General features: G+C 46.3%; 1 protein-coding gene across 7 annotated transcripts in view; it reads right to left on the bottom strand.

Annotated features, from left to right (window-relative positions):
- Positions 1 to 2,927: 2,927 nt before the first annotated feature.
- RGS20 (regulator of G protein signaling 20) overlaps positions 2,928 to 11,420 on the bottom strand; it is a 77,864-nt gene continuing 69,371 nt past the window's right edge. For all 7 annotated transcript variants that reach the window (XM_060287375.1, XM_060287371.2, XM_030859765.3 and 4 more), the window contains 2 exons: positions 9,793 to 10,027; positions 2,928 to 3,789 (listed from right to left, as the gene is read on the bottom strand). In XM_060287375.1, the coding sequence (XP_060143358.1) occupies positions 3,601 to 3,789; positions 9,793 to 10,027 (424 nt within the window). In that variant the 3' untranslated portion in view covers positions 2,928 to 3,600. The remainder of the gene's footprint in view (positions 3,790 to 9,792; positions 10,028 to 11,420) is intronic.

Raw genomic sequence — 11,420 nt, 5'->3', positions numbered from 1 at the left:
TGTACTTCAGATGATTCAAAATTGAAATTTTTTGATTACACATGTCAGGAAAGCGTAATGGTTTAGCTCCAAATTTGGTAACAGGAAAAAAACAAACAAACCTGACTGACTTGTGTAAGACAGTATCATCTTTATATATGAAGAATGATTTTTTTAAGATGTTTATTTTGTCATGTTCAATGAGAAAAACTGGCCACCTGGGCCTTTGTGAGTTCTAAAAACAGAGAGGCCTGCTGGACGGCTGCTCAAATACCAGCCCGGGAGACTGGCTGGATTACCTTCATCTTCTATGTCAAAGTCGTGAACTAGAGAAAATGATCTCCCTGGCTCTGTAGTTTCTCTGTTACGTCGGCGTGTGTGTACATGCTCATACCGGGCTATCTAGTCCTCTTTTCCTTGGAAATGGGCCCTGCATAGCGGTTAAGAGCGTGGGCTTCTGGTCTGCTCAGGTTCAAACCCAGCTGCCATGTACCAGCTGTGAGACTGACCAAGTACTTCACCCCTCTCCCTGCTCATCTGTAAAGATGAGCATCCTACCGTAGAGGGTTGTAAGGACTAAACGGTAATTTACAGCAATAAGACTTTGGAACAGTATCCAGTTCCACTGGTGAGAAGACTCTTTTGGGGAATGGCCATTATTAACGTTATAAATGGACACATTTTACATACCCTACAGTTTGCTGTTTTAGCTTAGAACACTCGCTGCCAGTGCATGGAGGTGTATGCCAGTCCCCTTCACTGTAGGGCAAGCAGTCTGCGGGTATATACCATTCCCTTGAAAACCTGTTCCCCTGTGGGTAGATTGTGATGTTTTGTCGGGTGGATTCAGCTAGTTGACATGTGCATGCAGAATGATATTGCCAGATTGCTTTCCAAAAAGTCAAGACTAGTTCACCCACCTGCCAACAGCGCAGGAATGCCCATTTCCTGACACCTTGCTAATGCTGGATGTGAGCTATCCTTGTGACTTTCGCAAACCTAGGGGGAAACGGTAACCACTGTCATCTCGTTGTTCTGAGTTCACATGATTTATCATTTTGTGTATGTTGTGTTCATATTTTCTTGTTTTCTGGCCAGTTGATTTTTTCCATTAATGGTTTATATTGTGGTTTTCCTTTTCTGTCTACAGAGTTGTCTAATTTGTAGACACTCCTAATACATTCTGCATAGTAATCTTGAGTGTGTCTTATAGCGTAATATTTGTGTTTGCATTCTTTTATGTTTTTATGTTGTACAGAATTTAAATTTTTACATAATCCAATCTCAGTGTTTCTTTTATGGTTTCTAGATTTTACGTTTTGCTTAGATGCTTTCCATCTGAAGTTACAAAAATGTTGCCTACATTTTCTTCCAATATTCTTACAGTATTCTTCTAGACCTTTAAACCATTTGGAATTTATATTTGTTTATATATACATTTTTTCCAAATGGAGTGCCATCCATCCCAACAAGATCAGCCTGTCAGATTTTACATAAAATTTTTTTAAACCTTGGAGTTGCATTGAAGTGGAGTCCAAAGAAGCTTCCAGTGTGGAAAGAAGTCAAGGGGGGTGGAATCTAAGAGCCGAGTCTAGGCAGCACCCACTCCGGGGGCTGCTGCGTCCCCAGAGGCACCCCCCGGCCCTCCCTGCGCCGGTATGGGGACGATGAGCTCCTCTAACTGTCCTTCGGGAGCGCTGGCTTCTCTGTCCACCTGGCAGGGATGTGCGTTCAGCCCTGCTCAGGCTTTAACCCTCCCGCCAGTCCCTGTGTTGACAAACCCCCCGTCAATACTCCAGCCTAAAGCCTAGGCCCCCGGCTCCAGCTTCTCTTCCACATGTTTTGCATCTCCACTCACCTTCTACTTGACAGGCCGGAACCTGTCAAGGTTTGCTCCAAGTGGGGTGGGGTTTGCTCCAAGTATCAACGCCTTCCCTACACCTCCGCCCCCCACACACACTCTTGTTCTGTAGGTTGTAGCTCTGGTGTCATCTCCGCCCCCAAAGCTTCCAGTAGCCTCCAGGGCGTCGAGAGCTCAGCTGTTCTCTGGATCGGTACTCCCCACTGCTGTCGCCACTGTCACACACGTCTGTCATCCTTACTTGGATGTAAGCAGCTGGAGGGCAGCATTGATGCCTTGATCCCAGTGACCTCCTCTTTGTCTAAAGAAGAAATGGGGCCCTAGAACATGGGAGTCAGAATTCAGATGCAAACTCTGATACAGAGGATGGATAAACAGGGTCTTGGTGCACGGCACAGGGAATTCTGTTCAGTATCCTGGGATAAACCGTAATGGAAAAGAATAGGAAAAAGAATCTATATACGTGTAACTGAATCACTTTGCTGTACAGCAGAGATTAACCCAACATTGTAAATCAACTCTACTTCAATAAAATTAGAAAAAACCCAGAAGTACACGAGGCGTTGACGCCTTGAAAAGGAGGAAAGAGCACCTTCTCTGGGATTGGGCTGTGAAGGTGGGCATAGACCTTGATCCACGCGGATTTATAGGTCACGTGAGAAGGTGTAGGGTTAGCGGCACGATTTTCACAGTAAAGGGGGAGGTGAGGTGTTTCGCTGAGAAAGAGGATGAGGGCTTAGGGTTGAAGAGCATATGAAGGAATCATCAGGCTGAAGGGCCAGGGAGGGAGGTGACCAGGAGGAGGGCCATCCCATTAGGGCCTCGCGTAAATCACGTTCCAACCCACTACTCAAACTCCTCCGGGTTCTGGATGCCTTTCTTTCATCCTAGTGATGGGTTTCTTCGGGATGGTTTAGGCCTACAAACCGGTATTCTTACTGTGAGCTATGAAGTTATCCTATTCACCTGTGATAAAAATAGTGGGATCGAAAAAGAAAATCCTAGTCTGGGGGCTAGAAGAGAATCTTGCGTGTGTCCCCACTTACTTAATCTTATATTTCCCAAATAGTGACATGTGAAAAAAAGATTGAGATAAAACTCTTGTGCTTTATTTTTTTAGAGTGAAAATGCCCATATTTCTTTCAATAGTAAAAATGGAGATACGCTTATTTGAACGCTTTGTGATGAACACCACCTACATGAAAATTCATTCTTCAGGTTGGCAGATTCTGGTAATAAAGGTAACTTTTCAACAAGAGCATTTTCTAGGCAGTACTTCTCTTATCAAACATTTGAGGCTGATCCACTTCAGAGCCCAGGGCTTTACATTAACCATGTAAGATACACACGCACATAATACGCATCTACATACATGTATCCTAAGATAAAGTAGAATACCAGTTTTACAGGTAGCGGTCACATCTTTATAAAATGGGAATTTGGGTCCTGTTCCCATGGATGTACACGCTGCAGGCAGTGTGGTGTCTTCTTGTGTATCCTTTGTCACTGAGAAAGTGCTACTGTCATTGTAAGTGTAAATATACTACCTTTCTACACAGCCATACCCCATTTTTCCCAAAAGTATCACAAAAGGTGGCCGCAATTTACTTGGTGAATATACAGCCTTCTGCAGAAGGAAGAGTCTGTTATTAAAATAACCCGAGTATGACCCAGCAGAAGACACTACTGCCTCTAAATTCCCTGTCCTACACGGAGTCCACGAGTTCTTTGTTTTATTAATAATAAATATTTTGAACATCCTAGGCTTCCACTGCTTTCTCAGATAAGGAGCGAAGCAGGTCTTTGTAGAGAGCAGAGTTCATGAACCGGGGGTACGAGTCCCTGTGCATCAAGGTGTAGATCTGCAGCTGGGCGTCATCGAAGATGTGAGGGGACGGCTCGGCCATGCTTCTGTTGATGGTCTCCCTCACGCGGGAGTCCAGGCTGACCTGCCGGCGGGGACACATGGGGCTGTGTCAGACAAGGGCCTCTTTGGACATACACCCCAACTCCCATACCTTGTTTGTTTTTTTAAAAATCCCAGACCCAACAAGGTCATCCCCAAACCTAAGCTGTTGAAAGAGGAGCTGAACACAATGAACAGTGGTCCCAAACTTCAGAGGCATCAGAAGCCCCTGGAAGGCTCGTTAGAAAAGAGTGCGGGGGGCCCCCCCAGAGCTTCTGACCCAGTGGATCTGGGGGCGGCTGACAGTTTGTATTTCTCATGAGTTCTCTCGGTGATGCCGGTGGGGATCGCACTGCTTTAGAAAACCACAGCGCTGCACTACTTCTTCAAAGTGAGGGGACTGTGGCCGCAAGGAAGAAAGGTAGCGCACATCGACTTACCCCTGGCGAATTGCCTAAGAACACTAGGACTAAAACCTGGAGCTCCAGGCTGGGGTCAGGCAGAAGTGACCCGAAGCACCGTGGAAGGGTCAGTGCCACGGGCTTGGGCTTAACTCCCGGCTCTGTCGCTGTTTGGCTGTGGGACCTCAGGCAAAGTGAACTGTGTCCTGAAGAACTGCTCCCTAGGGACCTACCCGGCGGTCCAGTGGTTAAGAGTCCGAGCTCCCAGCGCAGGGGGCGTGGGTTCGAGCCTTGGTCGGGGAACTAAGATCCCGCATGCCGCGGGGTGCGGCAAAAAACCCCAAACAACCTGCTCCATAAAGTAGGGGTGACGAAGGTGGTAGCTGGTCAGGGCTTAATGAGAATGAATTCAAAGTATGGGGAGTCCACGACGTCCCGGGAGATGCTGCCTCCTTGCACTCCAATGTCTGCTCGTCCTGGACGAAGCGCATCCCAGACCAGAGCGGCCCGCAGGAGCCAGACAGCCGAGAACAGGACAGCAAGGGCTCACACGCCTTCCCTGCCGCGTGAGGAACCTCGGCTGGACCGTCTCTGCACCAGGGGGGCCGGATAGATACGCAATGCATGTGCTGTTGTTTAATATAAAACTGAAAGTGTGCTTATCCAAGTCACTGAGCATGGGCTTCAGTGATCTGTCTTTCCAGATGCATCTACCCACCTCCTCCTGGGAAGGCTGGGGGCGCTTATCCCCCGCAAGTCAGGGTCCTGCTCACCCTCTTCCTCCCTTTGGCTCTGTAATGGGCACAAAGCCCTGCTGACGCCGCCTCTTTGACGCGGCTCGAATCCGGCCACCTCCCCCCGCCTCTGCCGTGACCCTCGTGGAGGTCAGCCACCACCTCGACGGCATTTGTTCACCAGCCTCCTGACTGGCCTTGGGCCGGCAGTCCAGGGCCTCTCCGCACCACCCCCGGACCCAGCACTCGGCTTCGGACCTTGTGCTGGTGTCGGTGGGCTCAGGATCAAGCGCAGAGCTTGCAAGTTCCACGTTTAAACTTAGGAGGCCCTTTATGACCTGCTCCCACTGGCTCCCCGGCTCCGCCTCACTATTCCACTCAAGAATTCAAGGAACTTGGCATTCGCCTGGGATTTAAAGGAAGAAGGAGCGAGAACTAGCTTGTCTTTGTTCTAGGAGGCTGTCTAGGGGAACTGTCTAGAATGGCCCGACTACGTGTACTTCTCTGTCAGGTCTTGGTTTCCACGTCGCTCCCCGGTCCTGGGAAGCCTCCCAGCCACCCTGAGCTGATCCCCACGGCTGCCCTCACCACCAGGCCATGCCCTCCTAGAAGCTTCCGGAGTGTGAGGGCCCAGGTCTTAGGAGCTCAGCTCCTGCCAGAGGGGGGACTCGACACTCATTGTGGGCTGAGAGGAGAAAGCCTCCTGCTTGCTTTTGTTAGAAAATTCCTTTGCACAGCAAAGGAAACCATAAAAAAGACCAAAAGACAACCCTCAGAATGGGAGAAAATATTTGCAAATGAAGTAACTGACAAAGGATTAATCTCCAAAATTTACAAGCAGCTCATGCAGCTCAATAACAAAAAAACAAACTACCCAATCCAAAAATGGGCAGATGACCTAAATAGACATTTCTCCAAAGAAGATACACAGATTGCCAACAAACACATGAAATGATGCTCAACATCACTAATCATTAGAGAAATGCAAATCAAAACTACAGTGAGGTATCACCTCACACCAGTCAGAATGGCCATCATCAAAAAATCTACAAACAATAAATGCTGGAGAGGGGGTGGAGAAAAGGGAACCCTCTTGCACTGTTGGTGGGAATGTGAATTGGTACAGCCACTGTGGAGAACAGTATGGAGGTTCCTTAAAAAAACTACAAATAGAACTACCATATGACCCAGCAATCCCACTACTGGGCATATACCCTGAGAAAACCATAATTCAAAGAGTCACGTACCAAAATGTTCATTGCAGCTCTATTTACAATAGCCAGGAGATGGAAACAACCTAAGTGTCCATCATCGGATGAATGGATAAAGAAGATGTGGCACATACATACAATGGAATATTACTTGGCCACAAAAAGAAACAAAATTGAGCTATTTGTAATGACATGGATGGAGCTAGAGTCTGTCATACAGAGTGAAGTGAGACAGAAAGAGAAAGACAAATACCGTATGCTAACACATATATATGGAATTTAAGGGAAAAAAATGTCATGAAGAACCTAGGGGTAAGACAGGAATAAAGAGACAGACCTACGAGAGAATGGACTTGAGGACACGGGGAGGGGGAAGGGTAAGCTGTGACAAAGCGAGAGAGTGGCATGGACATATATACACTACCAAACGTAAAATAGATAGGTATTGGGAAGCAGCCGCATAGCACAGGGAGATCAGCTCGGTGCTTTGTGACCACCTAGAGGGAGGGGATAGGGAGGGTGGGAGGGAGGGAAGAGATATGGGAACAGATGTATATGTATAACTGATTCACTTTGTTATAAAGCAGAGACTAGCACACCATTGTAAAGCAATTATACTCCAATAAAGATGTAAAAAAAAAAAAACCAAAACACTAGTGCTTAGGAAATCTAATGGAGGCAGAAGCAGTAAAGGGTACTTTTATGGGAATAACATCACAGTTTTCTGTAGAACACACAGATTTTGACTGGTTAGAAAGTCAAGGAGGAATGCTTTTGTTCTGAAGATATAAACCCTCTTCTAAATTGAGCTGTTATTGGAAGTTAGAAATTTTTTGTTGCTGTTGTATTGCTTTGTGTTTTCATGATTATTCTGCTTGCATCTCCCTCGTTAAACCTTTGATTTGGGGAAGAGTGCCATTACTGGAAATGAGTTTACAGAATTATTCTCAAAAACAGAAGGAAATGGTTCTCACCTAAATATTAAGAAATAATCTCTATAGTGGTGTACTAACAGAATTATGATTCAGGGATAATAATTCTATGAAATGTAATTAAACACACAATATATATTTTTTTCTTTTAAATTTCCATTGTTAATTTTTAAAAGTACAATTATAATTCAAGTTCTTTGTAACAAGTGAAATTTAAAAAATTTAAAGTAAAAGAAAAAAAAAGAAAATTAGACTAAGTGTGGGACTTCCTGGGCGGTCCAATGGTTAAGACTTCTCCTTCCAAAGCAGGGGGTGCGGGTTCGATCCCTGCTCGGGGAGGTAAGATCCCACATGCTTGTGGCCAAAAAAAAACAAAACATAAAACAGAAGCAGTATTGTAACAAATTCAATAAAGACTTTAAAAATGGTCCACATCAAAAAAAAAGTCTTTAAAAAAAAAAGAAAGAAAATTAGACTAAGGTTTACTGCAGAAAACATCAAAAAATATTCTAGGAGACTTCCCTGGTGGTGCAGTGGTTAAGAATCCACCTGCCAATGCAGGGGACATGGGTTCGAGCCCTGGTCCGGGAAGATCCCACATGCCGCGGAGCAACTAAGCCCGTGCGCTACAACTACTGAGCCTGCGCTCTAGAGCCCACGAGCCACAACTACTGAGCCTGCGAGCCACAACTACTGAGCCTGAACGCCTAGAGCCCATGCTCCTCAACAAGAGAAACCACCGCAATGAGAAGCCCGCACACCGCAATGAAGAGTAGCCCCCCACTCACCACAACTAGAGAAAGCCTGCGCGCAGCAACAAAGACCCAATGCAGCCAAAAATAAATAAATAAATACATTCTAGTTCACAAACAGTTAAGGCACAAATGGAACTGTTTCATTCTCTTCAACCTCCATCTGAAGACTGTCCCTCAAGTGCTGGTGGGGACAGGGTCTGCTTAGGACGGGAAATGGACACAGGGTTGCTGAGGGTTGTCACCTGGGGTGAGCCCGCTCTGCCCGGCGTGGGCAGGACTTCACATTGTCCCCTTGTCACTCTTTCCAAATGTTCAGGCAAGTGTGGACCTCCCCTTCCTACACAGGAGGGAACCGAGGTACAGAGGGGCTCAGAAACACACCCGAGGTCATGCAGCTATTAAATGAGAGAACTGGGGCTCAAACCCCAGTGCATCTGACCCCAAGGTCTACGCTCTTAAACTTTTCAAGCTTTTACATTTCAAGTAATAGATGCTTATATTTGGGAGGAAAGGGTCGTCTTTTTATATCATCTTTGCTTTACAAATTTGCCAAGTTTTCTGGTTGTATAATGCTTTGAAAGACAGTGATGAAAAACCTTGCCTTAAAAAATAAAAAGGAAAGTCATGACAAAATAAAAATATGTCGAAGCCATACATTAAAGGACAAAAATTCTCTTGCTTTTTGTTAACCCCAAATTGAAAGAACTTTCTGAACTTCGTATCTGTACATCTGTCAATGGAATATCTCCAACTTACTGCAAACTTAAGGAAGCGATATTGAGTCCCACTGTCTTTCTCCCAAGCATGGTCCCCACCCTGTCTGCCTAAACCAGACGTGCAGTCATTCCAGACTCAGATCAAAAGCCATCCTCTCTGGCTTCTCTTCAGCTGGCCTGGTTGGACCATCGTCATGTCTGGGTTGGAATTCGTCCTCTAAGTGGCCTCTGCCTCTGGTCTTCTTTTCATAATCTATCATGTGGTCTTCAAAAATCCAAGTTTGGTGATATTACCAGGTTAAAATCCAAGCTCTTCCCGGATAAACCTCAGCTCAGCCTGGTCCGCAAACCTCTCCGTGCTCTCGGACAATCCTCTTTTCCTAAACGTTCCTCCTGCTGTTGGCCACCGGCCCCAATTGTTTGGTAAGCACTGTACCCTTCAGCCACCAACCTTCTGACGCTTTCACTGTTCCTGTGACCCCATGCTCTTATCCCTGGCCCATCTAGTCCTGTCCCGTGGGATGCCTTCAGCCCACTGCGTTTCTGGTAATTTCCTCCTCATTATCCTTGGCCCATCCATGGCCTCTCCAGGTACCTCTTCCTCATGCCCCCCGCCCCCCAGTGATGGCTCGTCCCGCAGCCTGTCACGACCCCAAGACGTCGCACCCGGGGCCCCATGTCTGCTGCCCCCTTGTCTGTGAGCTCCCTGACAGGAGAGGTCCTGTTTTATTAGCTTTACATTCTGAGCGGCACATGTGGGATTTTACCATCGGAGCTACAAGGCACTTAGGTTTGAGGCCAACGTAACCTCCTAGATTTTAGATTTGGAAGAATGAAAACTGAGAGATGGAAACCTGATGATTTCACTCCTCTGATCATTTCTCTGATGTCACAAAGGGCCACTCTGGGGTGAACCTCTGCTGCATCAGCATCATATAAGTGATGCTCTTTCCATCTAAAGTCAGGATACCTGTAAATGAGACTTTGCTCAGATTAAAAGGATAATTTTATTTAAAGGAATGCTTATAGGCTGTCATTTAAAAACAGCGTTTACAGCAAAATGCATAGATGCCTACTTCTAGAGAACTGGATGAAAGTTATAGATACTTTTCCCAGGAAAATGCACACAATCTTTGACTGATTTCGGGGGGCACTTGGCCCCCATTGGTGGGACCACCCCTCAAGGCGTTTGAACACCATGATGGTGGAAGCAGCCCTGACCAGGCCGGGTGACCAGACACTGAAGGGGTTCCTTTCACCCGCGGCTTCCTGGGGGACGTTTCTGGTGGGTACGTACCTCTTTAGGAGAAAGAATAGAAACGTAGTCTTCATATATTATTCGTGCTTTCTCTTCAATCGTGGTTTTATTAGCTTCTTTTTTCAGTTCCTCACACGCCATCCAGAAGAGCATGTTTTCCTCACTGAACTCCGTTCGGAGAAACTCCCGGAATGCGTTCCTTCCCGCAGGCGTGAGCATGAGTTTGTCGAAGGACTGGGCCCAGGTGCTGGCCTCCTCCAGGCTGGGACCCGGGCTGGGCGGGGGGGGCGGGAGAAAGGGGCGAAGGGAGCAGAGGTATTGGTGGCTGATGTGAATTGCATCCCGAGAAACGTGTCTTTTTCGCTCTGAGAATGAAAATGTGCCCTTAGGCCCTTTTAGGCAGAGAAAGGGCTGTTCTCATTTCCTCGCGCCTTCGGCAGAAACACGTGTGGCACTCTCCAACTGTCTAGCTGGACGGCACCACTGCTGCCAAAGGGCTTGCAAACCAAACTGCTGGAATAACTGCTAAGAACAAGCCCGTACATCTAGGCACATCCTGGCAAAGGTTTTAAATTATAAAAGTAAAACAAAAAATTCTTAACAACCATCTGACCACAAACTCCCCAGGTGGCTGTGATAGACCCAAGTCAGACCTGACCACCTGGCTGCCAGGACAGTCATGGGGCAGTGTCTGCCCAGGGTTCTAAAAGATTCAAAAGAGAGTGTTAAAGAGAAAAGGAAAGAAGATAAGTTTGTCCAGTAACTGCAAGTGATGAACAGCGATGACGAACTGGGCACTTACGGATTCACCTTTTAGCTGGAGACCTAGGCCATCCGCGCAGTGCACTCACCTGGGTGCTAGGTCCACACACTGCCCTCTGGACGCCCCCCTCCATCCCCGATGGAGCTGCTCTTCTTGATTTGGGGCTTACCCTGTTTTAGTTTATTTTTACTTACATTTTCATTATATTGAGGCCAGAAAACACAATCTGTTTAACAATGATCCTTATTAATTTCTTTTCCCTTACCCTTTTTCTTTTCATAGTTTTTATGTATGGATATATCCCTGAAGAATATATTCTTTAGTTTTTTTTTTTTAAAGACTCTGCTTTTATTTTTATTTTATTATTTATTCATTTATTTACTTATTTATTTATTGGTCGAGCCTCGAGGCTTGTGGGATCTTAGCTCCCTGACCAGGGATTGAACCCATGCCCCCTGCAATGGAAGCGCAGAGTCCTAACCACTGGACTGCCAGGGAATTTCCCTTCCTGGACAATTCTGATAGTTGAATTCAGCCTACTCATTTTTGTGATTCCATGTTTAATTGGTTTAAACATTTCAGAGACCATTACTTTATATGATTGCAGATAATTCTAACATCTGAAGTCTTTTGGCCTCTAAATCCAAGTGTTGTTTCTACTGACTCTCATTTGTGGTAGGTTGTGTCCTTCTAGTTTTGTAATTTTTGGTTGGTCTTAATCTTTGGGAAACTGAAAGTCACATTTGATGGTATTCCCTTTCCTCCAGAGAGGATGTGTGTGTGCTTCCTACTGACTGGGGACCACTTCTGCTCCTTTCGTGGACCAGGGCTGAATCGTGGAATCCTGGCTTTAAGCTCCTTGCCCTACCCCTTCTGCACTGGCTCTGAGAGAAAACCCTTCTGT

This window comes from Globicephala melas, chromosome 17 (genome assembly GCF_963455315.2).
Source record: "Globicephala melas chromosome 17, mGloMel1.2, whole genome shotgun sequence".
NCBI lineage: Eukaryota > Metazoa > Chordata > Mammalia > Artiodactyla > Delphinidae > Globicephala > Globicephala melas.
Note: the sequence above shows the minus strand (reverse complement) of the source record. Positions and strands in the feature narration are given on the sequence as shown.